Source organism: Schistocerca piceifrons, chromosome 2 (genome assembly GCF_021461385.2).
Source record: "Schistocerca piceifrons isolate TAMUIC-IGC-003096 chromosome 2, iqSchPice1.1, whole genome shotgun sequence".
Lineage (NCBI taxonomy): Eukaryota > Metazoa > Arthropoda > Insecta > Orthoptera > Acrididae > Schistocerca > Schistocerca piceifrons.
The window spans coordinates 106,415,956-106,436,158 of NC_060139.1; the positions used below are offsets into that span (position 1 = coordinate 106,415,956).

At 43.4% G+C, this 20,203-nt stretch overlaps 1 protein-coding gene across 1 annotated transcript in view; it reads right to left on the bottom strand.

The window, feature by feature from the left end:
• Nucleotides 1-20,203, bottom strand: part of LOC124775179 (transmembrane protease serine 9-like) — a 236,125-nt gene that overhangs the window by 207,299 nt on the left and 8,623 nt on the right. Inside the window, exon 2 of the mRNA XM_047250019.1 lies at nt 12,173-12,392. Coding sequence (XP_047105975.1) covers nt 12,173-12,392 — 220 coding nt within the window. The remainder of the gene's footprint in view (nt 1-12,172; nt 12,393-20,203) is intronic.

The window sequence follows — 20,203 nt, forward strand, 5'->3', positions numbered from 1 at the left end:
GCTAAAGTAAGTTTCGAAGAGTTTGCGACGACATAAGCATCATGTGAAAGTTCTTTAGCATTATTAAAAATAAATAAACTTAAAAATAAATAAATAAACTTAAAAATAAATAAACTTCTATCTCATGGGGAAATAAACTTGGTCTCCAAATATCTCCAGGCCATCTGGGTAAAAAGGGTATTGAATTAAAAGTGAAAAAACTGATCTATCAAGGCGGCCAGTAACGAGAGGAAACGAGGGACTCTCTGACGACGTATCTCACCAACTTTGGAAATTTGTGGTTAGGTGTTATGGGACCAAACTGCTGAGGTCATCGGTCCCTAAGCTTACGCACTACTTAATCTAACTTAAAGTAACTTAACACTAAGGACAACACACACACCCATGCACGAGGGAGGACTCGAACATCCGACGGGGGAGCCGCGCGAACAGTGACAAGACGCCAAAGACCGTGACGCCACCCCGCGCGGCTATCTAAGCAACTGGAAGACCTTGGCCGTTTTTGTACTTTCTTCCCTCTAGCTTCGGGTAGATCAACGGACATACATGATGTTGCCCAGTATATAACTTTTGTAAGTGGAACTGATGTTCATTTTAATGCCTTCAAAGACCTTACCAGGCTGGAGACACTGCATGCTAAAACAATAGGATCAGAAATAGTTGAAAAAGTAAAATCATGTCCACAAAAATTTAAAAGGGTATCACAGAGTAAGGTGATTTATGTCAGTATTGGTTGAGAGCCGTCAATGCTTGTCAGAATCAATGGCACTGCAACTTTGTTAGAAAATATTTTAATCATCCTGTACTAAAATATTACTGCATTACAAACCAAGTGACATTGAGTGGAAAAATCTTTAAACCTTTAAAATGTGGTATGTTATGCCTCCGGTTCTGAAATGTGTCAATATTCTCAGAGCTACGGTGTTAACAATATGACAGTTTTGAAGGTGATGTGAATTGTCGATTTGGAGTATAGTGAACTTCTCCTACATGGCAAGACGCAGAATTTCTAAAAGACAGCTTCTCAATACATTTTGATACTTGAAAAACGCTGTTTCTCATTTTTTTTAGGACAGGAAAATACTCTATCTGCCAAATAAACCCTATGATATGGCTACAAGCAATTAGATTTGGTTTTTTAGTTGACGTTAGTTGCCATCTCAAAGCCTAAATTTGAAACTAGAAGGCAAAAGCACCAGTCCAATTCAAATTACTTCAAAACTGATCATTTCTCAGTTATAAAACGATTATTTGAATATATTTCCGTAACTCAAATAACAGAGGGAATGTGAGGCAGATAACAGAATTTGACCAAATATACTGGAAAACGTAAATAGTGCATGGGCCATATGAAAGTCTCATACCCGTTTTCAGTTCGTCAACAAAATATAACGTAGATTCCTAGTGACACAGAAATGCAGCTGATTAGTTTAAAAAATTTCATTTTTAAAAATGAAATCTGACAAGCTTTTTTCATATCGAAATGATTCTTCCTTAATTAATTTCTGGAATTTATTATGCAATGAACATTTCCTAGAGCTAAGAACATTCGTACTCAGTTATATAGACCTCTGTCTCTTTGAGACGACATACAGATGAATAAAAGGCTTTTCATCCATGACATTTGTTGAAGACAAAACGATGTCACGGATAAATCGATCAAATTAATGTATGTAAGATTCCTGAGTTGTCACAGATGTCGTTTAAACACATTAATTAAATCGTTAAAAAGTGTTAAGTCTACAAATAACATTCATTTTAGGCTATTAGGCATCAATTGGAAGTGAGACAAGAGACAACTCCCTCCAAGTTCCGAGGTCTCATTGCGCCACCTCACTCTCGCTCTCTCTCTCGCTCTCTCTCTCTCTCTGTCACTCATTCACTCACTCACTCTCAGTCTTCGCATCCATAAATCTGGTCCAGAGTTATCTTCACCAAACGACACGCTCCAGCAGCTGTAGCACCATACACGGGGCCCACGAAAGCATTCACCCTCTCACCGAGAAGATGATTTCCAACTACTGATTATTGGCGCTCCAATAACTATGTGTCTTTTGAGCTAACGTAAATTAATTATATTAACTGCCTGAGTCAGTTTGGAGCGTGTTTTAGCGGCTGATGACTGCTATACTCAGCTTGTGAGGCGATGTTTTGACTGCTTGAGCAACTTCTGTTCTAGATCTATTACTCCATACAGCTACACTTAAGATCGCCGCTTTAACACTCATGATTTATCTCAGGGTCCAGCTATGCTGTGCCCTGAACGTGTGGAGGTACAAAAGGTGGTAGATTTGTATGACACGAGTGAGCTCCTCTGTGAAGAACATAGCGTATGTCTTGCTAAATGTTGGAAAATCCCAGTATGTATCGAACAATGAAGTAGCATGAGTTCGTGAAAGGACAATAAAGAGAGAGCTATCTTCAAATCCGGTACTTAATTGTAGCAAAGAATATCAAATTAAATTAAATTTGTTGTAATACAACGCAATAATCAGATGAAAAAATCGCATCTACCGTTAGATTCATTGGGTTGTCAGCAGTCGGATGCTTAGCGATATTCGTCACGATGTGTGCCGATTTGTATCCACATGCACCGATCACAACTAGGGCAGCGAGATCAACATCCGAACGAAAAGATATATGTTAGTGAAGTGTGTCGCACATTACTGCAATTATAAACGATTACCTTCACAAGAAATGAAGTAGGATTTCCGATAAGATCGTTGGGGTCTGTCATCACAACTCTATTGGATTTAATTTTTTACGAGATTAAAATTTTCCCAAGTAGTATTGTTTTCTTCGCGAAATTCTGCAGAACTCTTTAAATTTTGTACAGAGAACTCTAGAACTATAGCACATCTGCCAAGACCTCTGAAAAAAATGTATATTACTCGAAAGTCAGGTGTGAACTTCACATGACTCTACAAACGACACGAAGGGGCAGTCTACACTGGAGCTTCACGTAGTGACAAAGGGCACGATCATAAAACGTAAGCCTTCCTACCACCTTTTCTACTGTATACATTATTCCAGCTGCGCTTCTTGTAAGAAGTTATTCAGTTTTCCGACATAGTGACGGAGGTCATTCAAAGGTGGTTGTGTGGCTGATCCGGACGGAAAGGATTATGGTGCTCTCTGTTGTAGTGAATGTAGTAACTCAGTGCTAATATTTATTCAGCCCGAACATCTACATAAGCAGAAAACTTGTCCCTGCTACGGTTCCCTAAAGGTGCCTGATCGCACGCTTGCTACCAGCTACAGTGACAATTATAGACTGTGTAACGTAACATCTTAAATTAGGGCAAAAAGTTTATTCTGATTTTTCGACTAGACTGTAACTACAAGAATAGTTTCATTAAAGTACGATGTTTTGAAATAATTTTGAATGTACCGATGTTTTCTAACGATGTTAAATGTCTTTGACAATATATTTAAAGTAGCTGAAGTAATAGATATTATTAAAAGGAAAGAAAAGCTTAATAATGAACGTTTTCTGTAATTACGACGACTGTAATATTCGCAGGTTCTTTGAATATATATATATTATTTTTGACAAAGTTAATAACAAAATCACTTTGGGTTTGCAACTCCCGGTTGTGTGGATGACCTTAGCACGAAGAGGTGTGGAATGGCTGGAACGAAACGAAAAGACCGTTGAAGACAGGGTATCCTGGCGTCACATTTGCTTATTGAACAGATAGTGTTAGTTAAAGTTATCTGTAGAAGTCATGATCCTAAGCTACTGTGAATTCTTTCTCTTTATTTGTTTAAATAATTTTGAGTAGATCTAAAGAGTGAAAAGATAGTACAAACCATTTTCAGAATCACGAAAATGAAAGATTGTTGTTAAGTACATAAAGCTGGAAAAACAGCTTCAAATTTATTTGTGTGGACATAAAATTACCTGGGTACATTGCTAATTCACTTAATGCTTTAGTTTTTGATATTACTATCACTTAATCATCAGTTATTCAGTTTTCATTAATACGTAATTCCAATGAGCTACGTCAAAATCTCATAGCTTTCATCTACCTTGATTCCAAACAGAACATTGAAAATTGTAATAACGCATATTGATCAGGTAATAGTTAAATAACTTCTGAAATAAATAAGTGAAATTGATCCTGTAGAACTGGCGCCTACAAATCTTCGTAAAAGCAGTATCTTTCTCAGAGGGACTGTCGTACAATAAGATTATACCAGTCTACAATCCGTTCTCTACTGAGGTGAGGATAAAAGTACAAAGTAGGCAGCTGAAGTCTTTATTCAGTGTAATATCCTTTGTTATGCACTGAAATTATTGCAAATGGAGCTCTTCTATCCTCGCTGAGCTTTGGAGAGTGATCGAAGAGAAAAATAGTTGCATAAAGGTAACAATATTCCGTTACGTTACACATGGTCAACACAGAAATTAGATATTGCTAGAATCAGTAAACTAGCAACAGTTATATAGTGCAGATTAAGTGCCAACGCTCAGCTGACTAAACATAAGGCTTTCGTTTTCTGGGAAGAGAGGGAAAGTGTCGAGTAAGACGGTTTTTCGTAACGATACATGAGGCAGCGGTTGGGTCGTGCGCTGCTCGGCCGTAAAGCAGAACAATCAGAGGCCTGTTGTCTAGTAGCTCCGTTGGCGCCGAAGTATTTTCTCTCCAGTAACTTAAAACATTATCCTGCACCATAATAAATATCACAGAAAGCAAACACAACAATTACTACAGCTAAAAATTGTTAGTTTCATATCTACAGAGAAATACTTCCCTTGCTAAGAAAACATTAAGAAGTTAGCTTGCACGCGAATCTTGTACTTTAAAAATAGTCCCATCACGTACCGTCCATACCGTTCGGTTTGGTACTTTAGCCTCGGTAGTGACGTCATTTTCGGTGTGGTAGCCAATACTGCCATTCTGTACGCTACTGAGCCTTATTCCGTATCGTCCATACCGTTCGGTTCGGTAGATAAGACTCGCTGGTGATGTCATTTTCGGTGTGGTAACCAATGTTGCTATTCTGTATGCTACTGAGGCCTGTTAACTATCGGTCTGCATGCTTATTATTTGTCTACTGTACCAAGAGGTCGTGAGGTTCTGGTAAGGCTGTTCATGCAGTTTATTGCGCTTTGAATGTGGAGATAATATATAATTTTAGAAATATTGAGTGGTTATTAGTTTTGAATTCATTGATTATGTTTTACTAAAGAATCATTGGGATGCCTCCGAGTGGAATGTGAGTTCATAAATTTTATTTTGCAACATTTCAGTCGAGAATCGGGGAAGAGTATACGGTGCTCACGGTACTCTTAAGTAGGAGGCAAGGACGACCAAGGCAGCTCGAGGAAATGCGGTGCCATACGATATGGCAATATAATCTGCGGGATGAGACGAAGCCCTTTGAAATTCCTGAGAGCAGCTTTGTGGCGAGGTATGGTCTGAGCAGGGAGGAACTGGTTGAGGAACTTCAGCTGAATATGCGAGTCGATCGAACAGCTACAGCCGCACCTTTGCAACTGAAGGTACATTTGTTTAGCAAGTTCTGAAACGACTAAATCAGAAATTACATTTTTTCAGTAAGTACAGAAACGACTAAATCAGTTGAACAATTCTTATCAGTCATCAGTTCAACAGTTTTTTTTTTCTTCTTGGCTATGACAACTCTCAACTTTTTGGGACATGGTTCTTATCAAAAGGCGGTAGGGGCTCACAAATGAGCTGGCATGAGATATCGTGCGTCTCAAGGCACATTGACGAAATTGTGAAGGATCTCAATGCGCCTGCAGTCTCAGACTATGATTGGAAGAGCATTTCTGGTAGTTGTGTCTGCTGCCTTCTTTGGTGGGGGGCGCTGTGTGTGCTGCGGTGTGCAGTGCTGAGCGCGCAGTCGTCGGGTGAGCATGTTAGGAGCTGTGGTCACTTGTCTTCGATCGGCTTGATCGAGGAGCCGCACCGACTCGCTACCGAACATCTTACAGAATTACACGGAGGCTTGGTTGCGGTAACCCTACCACTCGGTGCGCTCACCTAACAAACCGATCGGAAAAGCGACCAGCAGGGCTGCTCGCGACGAGAAGAAAAGGAAAAGTGGTGACCAGTGCAAACCCATATCATCCTCGCCAACATTAGGCGCCTAGTAACAACAAATGACTCTGGCGAAAAACGGAAGGAATTACTATGTTTTGCAAATTGTATTTTACCTTGATTTTGTAGCAACCCTGCTTGGCCTTATTCTATCGTTATTACATGCTGCTATTGCTAATTCTTTTTATCTGCAAGAAGATTTCTGTGAATTTTGTAAAGTGTTGTGACCATATTTTTCAGGCATAACCAATCGGAACTCGTCTGTTACCTAGTGCTAGCCTTAGTACCACATCTGTCAGCAACCCAGAAGCTCTTCGTGGTGCGCTAGGACCAACTTGAAGAACAAAAGGACGATGACCAACAACAACAACCACTCCAGTTAAAGATGCCGCCGCCGCCCTTTCTGGCATTCGATCGAAAACTGGAGTCCTGGAACAACTGCATAAAGCGACTAGACCAACACTGTGATATACCGCGGATATCAGGTTATGTGGAACGAAAACCATTTTATTAGCATACACAGGCTACATAAGTTGTCACCTATGTCTCAACCAGTGACTGTCTGTTGTTCTGACTTAACGACAGAATAAGAGAGAAGTGCTTACGAATTAATTGGATTCGTATGTTCCTGTTGCTGCTGGCAACATCCGAGTTTTCCAGTGATTCACGAAGTGATATCAGAGCTACAAACCTTTGCAGACTGACTAATGATATGACTATGGTACACTTCCCAGACAATAGATTAAAGAAGAATCTGATTACGCTAATCAACCAAAGTGGAGAAGACTGTCTGCTGGAGCAAAAAAGTGAAGAGATACTGGCTTATTCATTACAAAACTGCCGTCACGACCAAGCAAACAGCAGGGCCAAACGTGGAAAACACAGGGAATGCCTGCTACGCGACTGAAACAGTCATAAAAACAGTTTAGACAAAAGAGGCGATTGTTTGTATCAGAACGTACACTGAGGTGATGGGATACCTCCTATTATCGTGCCGGGCCACATTTAGCCGGTGCAGTGCAGCATCTCGTAGTAGCATGGACTCAACACATCGTTGGAAGTCTCCTGCAGGATTATTGAGCCATGCTGACTCTAACAAACAACAGCCCAATTCCATCTGAGCAGGCCACGAAGGTCAAACGGTCCCGACCGGCCACCGTGTCATCCTCGGCCCACAGGCGTCATTGGATGCGGATATGCATGCGCCCAGCACGCCGCTCTCCCGGCCGTATGTGGCAGTTTACAACACCGGAGCCGCTACTTCTCAATCAAATAACTCCTCAGTTTGCCTCACAAGGGCTGAGTGCACCCCGCTTGCCAGCAGCTCTCGGAAGACCGGATGGTCACGCATCCAAGTGCTGGCCCAGCCTGACAGCGCTTAACTTCGGTGATCTGACGGGAACCGGTGTTACTACTGCGGTAAAGCCGTTGGCATGCTGACTCTATAGCCGTCCTTAACTGCAACAGTATTGCCGGTGCAGAATTTTGTGCATGAAATGATATCTTCATTATGTCCCATATATATTCAACGGGATTCGTGCCAGGCCATCTGGGTGAAAAAACCGTTTGCTCGAATTGTCCAGAATGTTCTTCAGACCAGTCGCGAAGAATTGTGACCCAGTAACATGGTGCATTATCATCCATAAAAATTCCATCGTTGTTTGGGAACATGAAGTCCATTAATGGCTGCAAATGGTCTCCAACACCACCAGCTTGAACAGTGCCTCGTTGACAACTTGGATCCCTGGGTTCTTAAGCTTTGCGACCCACTCGGAGCCTACCATCGGATCTTGGCAACTGAATTCGGGACCCATCTGAGAAAACCACGGTATTCTGGTCGTCTAGGGTCCCACTGAAATGGTCACGAACCCAGGAGAGGTACTACATCTACATCTACATTTATACTCCGCAAGCCACCCAACGGTGTGTGGCGGAGGGCACTTTACGTGCAACTGTCATTACCTCCCATTTCTGTTCAAGTCGCGTATGGTTCGCGGGAATAATGACTGTCTGAAAGCCTCCGTGCGCGCTCGAATCCCTCTAATTTTACATTCGTGATCTCCTCTGGAGGTATAAGAAGGGGGAAGCAATATATTCGGTACCTCATCCAGAAACGCACCCTCTCGAAACCTGGACAGCAAGCTACATCGCGATGCAGAGTGCCTCTCTTGCAGAGTCTGCCACTTGAGTTTGCTAAACATCTCCGCAACGCTATCACGGTTACCAAATAACCCTGTGACGAAACGCGCCGCTCTTCTTTGGATCTTCTCTATCTTCTCCATCAACCCGATCTGGTACGGATCCCACACTGATGAGCAATGCTCAAGTATAGGTCGAACGAGTGTTTTGTAAGCCACCTCCTTTGTTGATGGACTACATTTTCTAAGGACTCTCCCAATGAATCTCAACCTGGTACACGCCTTACCAAAAATTAATTTTATATGATCATTCCACTTCAAATCGTTCCGCACGCATACTCCCAGATATTTTACACAAGTAACTGCTAACAGTGTTTGTTCCGCTATCATATAATCATATAATAAAGGATCCTCCTTTCTATGTATTCGCAATACATTACATTTGTTTATGTTAAGGGTCAGCTGCCACTCCCTGCACCAAGTGCCTATCCGCTGCAGATCTTCCTGCATTTCGCTACAATTTTCTAATGCTGTAACTTCTCTGTATACTACAGCATCATCCGCGAAAAGCCGCATTGAACTTCCGACACTATCTACTAGGTCATTTATATATATTGTGAAAAGCAATGGTCCCATAACACTCCCCTGTGGCACGCCAGAGGTTACTTTAACGTCTGTAGACGTCTCTCCATTGAGAACAACATGCTGTGTTCTGTTTGCTAAAAACTCTTCAATCGAGCCACACAGCTTGTCTGATATTCCGTAGGCTCTTACTTTGATTATCAGGCGACAGTGTGGAACTGAATCGAACGCCTTCCGGAAGTCAAGGAAAATAGCATCTACCTGGGAGCCTGTATCTAATATTTTCTGGGTCTCATGAACAAATAAAGCGAGTTGGGTCTCACACGATCGCTGTTTCCGGAATCCATGTTGATTCCTACAGAGTAGATTCTGGGTTTCAAAAAGCAACATGATACGCGAGCAAAAAACATGTTCTAAAATTCTACAACAGATCGACGTCAGAGATCTGCTCGACGACCCTTCTTGAAGACTGGGACTACCTGTGCTCTTTTCCAATCATTTGGAACCTTCCGTTCCTCTAGAGACTTGCGGCACACGGCTGTTAGAATGGGGGCAAGTTCTTTCGCGTACTCTGTGTAGAATCGAATTGGTATCCCGTCAGGTCCAGTGGACTTTCCTCTGTTGAGTGATTCCAGTTGCTTTTCTATTCCTTGGACACTTATTTCGATGTCAGCCATTTTTTCGTTCGTGCGAGGATTTAGATAAGGAACTGCACTGCGGTCTTCCTCTGTGAAACAGCTTTGGAAAAAGGTGTTTAGTATTTCAGCTTTATGCGTGTCATCCTCTGTTTCAGTGCCATCATCATCCCGGAGTGTCTGGACGTGCTGTTTCGAGCCACTTACTGATTTAACGTAAGACCAGAACTTCCTAGGATTTTCTGTCAAGTCGGTACACGGCGGTACTGCTGGCGATGTCGTGATGTTAGCAGAGGCGCTCGCCTTGGTCGTCTGATGTCACAGCTCATTAACACCAAATTTCGACGTGCTATCCTAACGGACACGTTCGTCGTACGATCCACATTAATTTCCGTGCTTATTTCTCATTGTGTTGCTCGTCTGTTAGCACTGACAACTGCACGCAAACGTCGCCGTCCTCATTCGATAAGTGAAGGTCGTCAGCACCCTCTTGACAGTTTGGATCTCGGAATATTGAATTCCCTAACGATATCCAAGATGGAATGACCCATGTGTGTAGTTCCAACTACCAATCCGCGTTCAAAGCCTGTTAATTCCCGTCGTGTGCCATAATCACGTAGAAAATCTTTTCCCATGAACCACCTGAGTACGAGCGACAGGTCTGCCCATGCACTGCCCTTTCGTATATCTTGTGTACGCAGTACTAACACCACGTGTATATTCACACATCACCATCCCAGGACTTTTGTCATTTCAGTGTAGACTGCTAAGAGACAGTAAAGTTATTTTAGGTATCATTGTATTAGCTACGAGACATAGAGTGCCATCCATCAGATTCTTCCCAAAGTTAAGTACGATTTTGTACACTACTGGCCATTAAAATTGCTACACCATTAAGAAATGCAGATAATAAACGGGTATTCATTGGACAAATAGAACTGACATGTCATTACATTTTCACGCAATTTGGGTACAAAGATCCTGAGAAATCAGTACCCAGAACAACCACCTCTGGCCGTAATAACGGCCTTGATACGCCTGGGCATTGAGTCAAACAGAGCATGGATGGCGTGTACAGGTACAGCTGCCCATGCAGCTTCAACACGATACCACAGTTCATCAAGAGTAGTGACTGGCATATTGTGGCGAGCCAGTTGCTCGGCCACCATTGACCAGACGATTTCAATTGGTGAGAGATCTGGAGAATGTGCTGGCCCGGGGCAGCAGTCGAACATTTTCTGTATCCAGAAAGGCCCGCACAGGACCTGCAACATGCGGTCGTGCATTATCATCCTGAAATGTAGGGTTTCGCAGGGATCGAATGGAGGGTAGAGCCACGGGTCGTAACACATCTGAAAAGTAACGTCCAATGTTAGAAGTACCGTCAATACGAACAAGACGTGCCCGAGACGTGTAACCAATGGCACCCCATACCATCAGGCCGGGTGATACGCCATTATGGCGATGACGAATACACGCTTCCAATGTGCGTTCACCGCGATGTCGCCAAACACGCATGCGACCATCGTCATGCTCTAAACAGAACCTTGTTTCATCCGAAAAAATGACGTTTTGCCATTCCTGCACCCAGGTTCGTCGTTGAGTACACCATCGCAGGTGCTCCAGTCTGTGATGCAGCGTCAAGGGTAACCGCAGCCATGGTCTCCGAGCTGGTTGTTGTCTTGCAAACGTCCCCATCTCTTGACTCGACTGCTAGTGGTACGAGGCCGTTGGGATCCAGCACGGCGTTTCGTATTACCCTTCTGAACCCACCGATTCCATATTCTGCTAACAGTCATTGGATCTCGACCAACGCGAGCAACAATGGCGCGATACGACAAGCCTTTATCAACGTGATGGTACGCATTTCTCCTCCTTACAGGAGGCATCACAACAGCGTTTCACCAGACAACGCCGGTCAACTGCTGTTTGTGTATGAGAAATCGGTTGTAAACTTCCCTCATGTCAGCATGTTGTAGGTGTCGCCACCGGCTCCAACCTTGTGTGAATGCTCTGAAAATCTAATCATTTGCACGTCACAGCATCTTCTTCCTGTCTGTTAAATTTCGCGTCTGTAGCACGTCATCTTCGTGGTGTAGCAATTTTAATGGCCAGTAGTGTATTATACTCTTAACAAATGTTATTTCTTTTTCTTATTGTATTGACACATTTCTGTCACAGAGATTCCCTGTCAGAGAAATATTTAGTAATCACAGCATGCACTGACTAACTTAAATGAACAGCGGGTTTATGTTACCGTGGATGTTAGGTCTGAGTTAATAATGGCATTCACTTGCTACAATCACAACATATGTGACGAGTATATCCACCTAATTTTCAGCTCAAGTTCGAATAGAGATATGAGGGCCAATATTAGCTGATAGGACATTAGGTGAGACAGAGCAAGAGGAAATCTCAGAGCTCCTCTGGAACGTAGCTGGGGTTTTTGAGCATGAGACTGTGAAATATAATCAAAAAGTCTAACGTCGCAGATATGTAGGACGTAGGCGATTTTTCAGGCTCCATGAGCTTCCTTGAGAAAGACCGAACAGAATAGCATCATAGAATATACACTTGGAATTAAAAAGCATCTGTACAAGATACAGCCTTTTCTCATTTTCACAGAAAATGTCTAGATGCTGATGCCTTGCTGCAAATTGTAGCTATGTGTACAGATGCTTTTATGTTTCCTAGACCCTTTCCTGAACGAGAGCTACACAGTGTACTGAAGAGGCCCAACTCCTACCAAGTAGTCCATGCAGACGAGCGGTCCCCCGGAGTCCCCGTTGCAGGCGTCCTTCACTTCGCTGGAGAGTGTGCATAAGTTGGCGTCCGCTGACATCAAGCCGGGCTCTCCGTCGTAGAGCTCCATGCACCTTCCAATTGTGATGAGAGGCAGCTCTACTTTTTGCAGTACTTTCAGCAGAACCACCCGTCCAACATGCCTGCAGTACACCCATTTATCACTGTGGAAAAATTAGAAAAATTACACATCATAAATCATTCCATCACGAACGATGCAAAGGATCCTTGTAACATGCATATGGAGTATTTAAAAGTAAAGGTTCTACAAACAAAAAATACTACTCAAGTAGCTTAATTCAGCAACTTTTCTGAGAAAATAAAATAAATTTATTACAATTTTTGTCATGCAAGTAAAATGTTCTCAGTTTTCAAGCTTTGAATAATATACTCGTTCTTTCGACTGCTGTTTATGCTATCGCCGTCAGGAGTTAAATTTTCAAACCACTGTAGAAATAACGTCACTGGTCAGAATGATGTCAAATTACAACGGAATATTATCGGAGACGGGGGTTAAAATTTTTGCCGTTTACTACAATGCCAGTCGCCTCCTTTGCAACAGCATGCTAATGTGACGATGTATAAGCCAAGACACTAGTCTTCTCAAATTGTATTTTCGCCTCCGTTCTCCAGGCATTGTTCAGTCACTGTCGAATTTTCAAACTCCATTTATTTCATGCGCTCTGCGCAACGTTCAGCAACGGTGCAAATACACCGACGTAACAAAAGTCATGGGATATCGACATGCAAATATACAGATGACGGTAGGTACCGCGTACACGAGGTATATAAGGGCTTTGCATTGGCGGAGCAGTCGTTTGTATTGTAGAATTTTGGAACACGTATTATGTTCGAGTATAATGACTTTTCTGGAGACTAGAAATCTACTCTGTAGGAATCAGCTTGGGTTTCGAAAAAGATGATCGTCTGAAACCCAGCTCGCGCTATTCGTCCACGAGACTCAGAGGGCCACAGACACGGGTTCACAGGTAAATGCCGTGTTTCTTGACTTCCACAAGGCGTTCGATACAGTTCCCCACAGTCGTTTAATAAATGAAGTAAGAGCATATGGACTATCAGACCAATGCTGTAGTATATCGAGAGGTTGTAACATTGGAAAATTGTACTGAAATGCAGGAGGATCTGCAACGAACTGACGCATGGTGCAGGGAATGGCAATTGAATTTCAATGTAGACAAGAGTAATGTGCTGCGAGTACATAGAAAGAAAGATTACGGAAATGATAGATAAACTCCAGTGGAAGACTGTGCAAGAGAGACGCTCAGTAGCTAGGTACGGGCTTTTGTTGAGGTTTCGAGAACATACCTTCGCCGAGGAGTCAAGCAGTATATTGCTCCCTCCTACGTATATCTCGCCAAGAGATCATGAAGATAAAATCAGAGAGATTAGAGCCCACACAGAGGCATACCGACAATCTTTCTTTCCACGAACAATACGAGACTCGTATAGAAGGGAGAACCGATAGACGTACTCAAGGTACCCCTCGCCACACACCGTCAGGTGGCTTACGGGGTATGGATGTAGATTTAGATGTAGATGTATTCAGATGATTCATGTGAAAATGTTTCCGACTTGATTATGGCCGCATGACGGGAATTAACAGACTTTGAGCGAAGACTGGTTGTTGGACCTGCAAGCATGGATCACTCCATTTCGGAAATCTTGGGGAATTCAATATTCCCACATCCAATGTATCAAGAGGGTGCTGAGAACGCCACATTTCAGGCATTACCTCTCACCACAGCACAACATCGACTGCACAACATTGACTGCAGAGACTGCCCTGGGCTCGTAACGATATCGGTTGGATCCTAGTCTACTGGAAAACCGTGGCCTGGTCAGTTGAGTCCAGATTTCAGTTGGCAAGAGCTGATGGTATGGTTCGACTGTGACGCAGACCGCACGAAGCCATGGACCAAGTTGTCAACAAGGCACTGCGCAAGGTGGTGGTGACTGCATGATGGTGTGGGCTGTGTTTACAAGGAATGTACTGAATCCTCTGCTCCAACTGAACCGATCATAGACTGGAAATGGATATAATCGGCTACGTAGACACCACTCTCAGCCATTCACGGACTTCATGTTCCCAAACAATGATACGCCATGTCACAGTGTCACAGTTACTCTCGATTGGTTTGCTGGACATTCGGAAAAACTCGAACGAATGAGTTGGCCATACATATTGCCCGACATGAATCCCACCGAATATTTATGGGACGTAATCGAGAGTTCATTCGGGCACACCGGCCGCTGTGGCCGAGCGGCTCTAGGCGCTTCAGTCCGGAGCCGCGCACCTGCTACGGTCGCAGGTTCGAATCCTGCCTCGGGCATGGATGTGTGTTATGTTCTTAAGTTAGCTGTAAGTAGTTCTAAGTCTACGGGACGATGACCTCATATGTCAAGTCCTATAATGCTTAGAGCCATTTGAGCCATTCGTCCACAAAACCTGCACAGGCAACAATTCAGAAATTATGGATGGCTATGGAGTCAGCATGACTCAATATTTCTGCAGGGGACTTCCAATGATGCGTTGAGTCCATGCTACGATGAGATGCTGCACTACCCCGGACAAAATTGGGTCCGACACGGTATTAGCAGCTATCTCATGACTTTTGTCGTGTTAGTCTAGTTTGGCCTAAACAGATGCTGTCGCATACACAGAGGGTACTGTACACACTGGGCACTCTTAGACCTACATTGTATTTAAGCCTCTGTTGCATGAATTTTTTAGGAAACCAGCTCAGTCAAAAAAAATCTGGGTGTAGTGTCTGACTCCAAATACACTATGTGACAGATAGAACACCAAGCGAGGTGGCGAAGTGGGTAGCACACTGGAGTCGCATTCGGGAGAAAACGATGGTTCAAACCCGCGTCCGGCCATCCGATTTAGGTTTTCCGTGATTTCCCTAAAACTCTTCAGGCAAATACCTGGATGATTCCTTCGAAAGGGCGCGGCCGACTTCTTCCTCATCCTTCCCTAATCCGATTGGACCGATGACCAGCTCTTTTGTCCCCTTCCACAAATCAACCAACCAACCAATAGATTGAACGTAGAAATTTTTATTTAATTTGGATATATTTATGATTTTAGATGTGTTGCCATTCAGCAACATACTGAATATTTCGAGTAAGTATCAAATATCAGTTACTGAGACATAATATGTTCTCTCATTAAACATAATTTTACATACATTAAAAATCTGACCATATGTGATCTAAGTGGCAGAAATAACTACTCTCATTTTCCTTTTCAATCTTTATTTTCTTCTTTAACTTCATAGTCAACGTGCCATGTTAAGCTCTCACATCCCTCTTAATTCTAAAATATAATTCCTTTCCACAGTCCCTAGCCTCGGTACAACAAATATGTAGGCGCCAGTTCATCGCACTCTCAATATTGGCAATGCTGTAGGCTTGAACTTGCATACAAATACATTAACGCGTGATCTAGGAGAAATCAGAGTCCATCCCAACGTAGTACGTCACTATGAGCGTGTGAGTCGTCGGCGTACCGAATTGATTCTGGTCACCTTCCTGTAATTTCACCAAGGCAAATGGGAGTATGGCGATGCTGATAGTAGCGCTACAGAAAGCGGCAGCTTGTTATTAAAACATTACCCTATAAAGCTCACATTTCGTGGGCAAGCTACTTGGTGATGAATCTCCTCCTAAGCGATCCAATACCACCATCTCAGATTCGACTGTGTGAACCAGTTCCTGTCGACAGTACTGACCAGCTCTCTGTGGTTTAATAATCCAGAATATCACGAATTTCAAACAACAGTGTCCATATCTTCCAGTAAGGATGACACATGTCCCATTCTACAACTTGCCTCACCATAAATGAAAAAGATGTCTGACAGTTTCGGTAACAGGTAATGTTCCATGCAATGAGTAATGCTGTGGTTTGCGTACTGTAAGACCTTCGGTACACACACCATCAGATTATTTGACTTGTCGCTCTAATGAAGTAGGCGAGTGTCAGCAATATGTCTCGTGGTCTTATCGTGGTGTATTTATCTTCTGCCGTTAGGTCAGATGATAGAAATGCTACTTGCACGCTTAGAATAGCAGATTGACAGTGACCAGCTTTAAACAGAACTTGATTAATTTTCACACACATTTATTAAAATCATAAAAGGCATAGACATTACGTAACTTGATTCTGGATGCTGTTTACAATTGACAATCTGAAGTTCCTTTGGTCTTGGTACGTTAATCTTATTCTCACAAATCTCTGATACTCGACAAAGTGTCTATTCATTTATCTTCATGGCTATGTACAGGAATATGGTAATCATATTAGGCGCAGACTGAAACTTGACTATAGACTGGTACAGACTGGTGCAGACTGGTACAGACTGGTGCAGACAAATGCAGACTAATGCAGACTGACTAATCGGAGGTCTGTACACTCGTTATAATACCTCGAGCATTCAGGTATCACTGCGTGAGTGTGATCCGCGAGGAGAAACGGTTCTACATTAGCAGCAATCTCATTGGCTGTGTTACATATTAATACGCGGATCGGCGGAAGCAGAATTTGGTCCGTCTCTGAGGCAGCGCCATCTCGTAGTGCGGAGATGGACGAGCGCTGCGCCTGTGCTGTTGTGCTTAGAAGGGCGCGCGCTAGTGGGAAAGTTGTGTACGCGCTGACTACGCGGAACTATGTACACAACAAATGCTCTGTCTTAAACAACTAGTCACTACAAGTGAGCAGTGGTAAACTTCACCGTCGACACATGACTGGGGTGACCGTGTATTGTTTTTGTAAGTGGTGCCACCAGTGAAGAGGCTTAAAGGCAGCTTTCTTTATGAAATATACTGTTTAATTTCACGTCCATGACGTGCGTTACCACACCAAGACCTATTACAGGTCACTACAGATTGAGGAGGTGATTCGGTAGATAGAGGAGGAGCTCACGTCCGGAAATGTGCCGTCTGGATAGAAAACGAGTTCGATCATCCGATCAATTTCAAATATCTCGCTTCGAAAAACGCATACAAAATGAGAAGAGACGGTTATCGTTAGTCCCCGAGATTAGTTTCAAATATCTAGCTTCAAGAAATGCATACAAAATGAGAAGATAATATTGTCATTAGTCCCCGAGATAATTATGACGTCACACACCATTTTCATGCGACAGCAAGAATAGAGCCGAGAGACAGGCAAGTTCGCAACTGGTAGGACTGACTGTGGTGCTCGATGGAAGCGCCGCACTTACGACTTTGAGGACGACACTCTTCGTCACACAGAAGGGAACCCGTCGACGAGCATTCTAAACATTGCCAATGCATGAGCTTACGCCGTGGATTACACAGGTCAGGGACCATGGTCTCCGCTACGTTCGTAACGCGACGCGGGAGGTTCGATTAGAAAGTGATCCAGTCTTCATATTTATTTTGCTCCAAATGGTACATTTCGAAGCATCGGTTCCTTGTAACCACTTTATCTACTACGTCCCTCTACATCCCACAGAAGTCTGTAATAAGAATTGTGAAAGACCTTTCACAGTCATCACAATATGTCTATCTAATTCAATTACTCAATTGTCCTAAGTCATGTTCCAGCCTGTGGGCTTTCAAAACAATAAATGCAATGAAATGGTGGCCCTCAACTACGCACCCTCCGACTCAGAGTTGAAATACTAAAAGTTTTGGCTGGTTTCGTTTTCTAGGGGCTGGGATACGTAGTTGCCTCATTACAGGCCAAATACTGCTGAGACTACAGTATACGATAAGAATACACACATGAATCGAATGGTCGAAGGTTTCTATCACTCGGCAGTTGCGAATTATGAATGTAACATAAATTTACAAATGAAAGATTGCAATTAAATAAAATCTGCAGGTACTATTTTAACGACTTTAAATGATGAGCTCGATAGTAGAAGTACTTTTGAGAATGCGGTATATTTCTGTAAAACACTTAGTGGTGTCGATGGTCCAGCAATTAAATCAAATATAAGTTGAAAGACAGGGAAACAATAGATTCCTACTGCACTTAATTAGTTATGAACGACAACATAGCTCGCGAGACATTCACTTCTGAACGTACACTACGTCTTCATTGCAGAAGCCACGGAAATCACACAAGAGCACAGGTCGGCACTCGGAAACATTTCTATCCTCCGCGACCACGCGCAAACTGCTCCACTGTCAAAGTCTTTCCGCCGACTGTACGTCGCGCCTTCATGTCCAGCCTCTCCGTGTCCTGCGCCGTACTCTCCCGAACTCCCGGTCCTCCCTCGAAACGATGCTCTTCGGTCGCTTCCATCCAGTCTCCCCATTCACGAGCGCTGTGATTGGCTAGAGCGCTCCACCCATATCTTCAAGTGAACGCACATTGACAAACATAATGTAACACTTTCTAAATACTGGATTTACTTTTAAATAAGTTGAAATTAAATAAATGTTCCTACAGCTGGACCATAAACACGCTCTAACACACATTATTAGATACATAAACAAATTAAATAAACATATATCAAAGGAATAGAACAAAAGGGGGGCCAGTAGCCTAATGTCTCTGTGCTTTCTAAAACACAGCAAATATTTACCCAATTTCATCATGAATAGTATATATCGGACACAACCAAAAACACAGATGAACAAATATATTTATAAGCACGCTGCTACCGCGTTTTCGTGTAACTTGAGTACTGACGCGATCGATAGTAATCGACCACTTTCACCTCCAATAACTCATGTACTATTCAAGTTACATGCCTGTAATTCGTCCCAATTTAGGTTTATACCAAGAGCTTTCTAAAGACACGGCGATCGACAAAATCGGATGAAGGGTTTATATTTTGGAAATTCGTTGCTGGGTGTTACTTGTATAATCTACCGTCAGATACTAAACTTTAAACTAATAAAGATATTACGCCATCAGAATCGTAATGTACATGTTTCTTTTTGAGGTATGATGATTGATCTGGCTACTATTAATTTCTATACGAACTGTGAAATGTCTGCCATGATGGTTTCACGAAGTCCGCCATCTTTTGCACTCTCGACATACAAGTCTCCTTCATCAACACAAAGCACCGTCCTCGTCGCAGCGGAATTCCCAGCCACGCGGCGGGATCACGCGCTGGGTCTACCCCTCTCGTCCGGCTAACGTTCGGCACCACGTGTTTGCTGCCTGGCCCCGGCTTTGACAAGCGTCCTGTGCGGCCGCCCCAACTCCGAACATACACTCCTGGAAATTGAAATAAGAACACCGTGAATTCATTGTCCCAGGAAGGGGAAACTTTATTGACACATTCCTGGGGTCAGATACATCACATGATCACACTGACAGAACCACAGGCACATAGACACAGGCAACAGAGCATGCACAATGTCGGCACTAGTACAGTGTATATCCACCTTTCGCAGCAATGCAGGCTGCTATTCTCCCATGGAGACGATCGTAGAGATGCTGGATGTAGTCCTGTGGAACGGCTTGCCATGCCATTTCCACCTGGCGCCTCAGTTGGACCAGCGTTCGTGCTGGACGTGCAGACCGCGTGAGACGACGCTTCATCCAGTCCCAAACATGCTCAATGGGGGACAGATCCGGAGATCTTGCTGGCCAGGGTAGTTGACTTACACCTTCTAGAGCACGTTGGGTGGCACCGGATACATGCGGACGTGCATTGTCCTGTTGGAACAGCAAGTTCCCTTGCCGGTCTAGGAATGGTAGAACGATGGGTTCGATGACGGTTTGGATGTACCGTGCACTATTCAGTGTCCCCTCGACGATCACCAGTGGTGTACGGCCAGTGTAGGAGATCGCTCCCCACACCATGATGCCGGGTGTTGGCCCTGTGTGCCTCGGTCGTATGCAGTCCTGATTGTGGCGCTCACCTGCACGGCGCCAAACACGCATACGACCATCATTGGCACCAAGGCAGAAGCGACTCTCATCGCTGAAGACGACACGTCTCCATTCGTCCCTCCATTCACG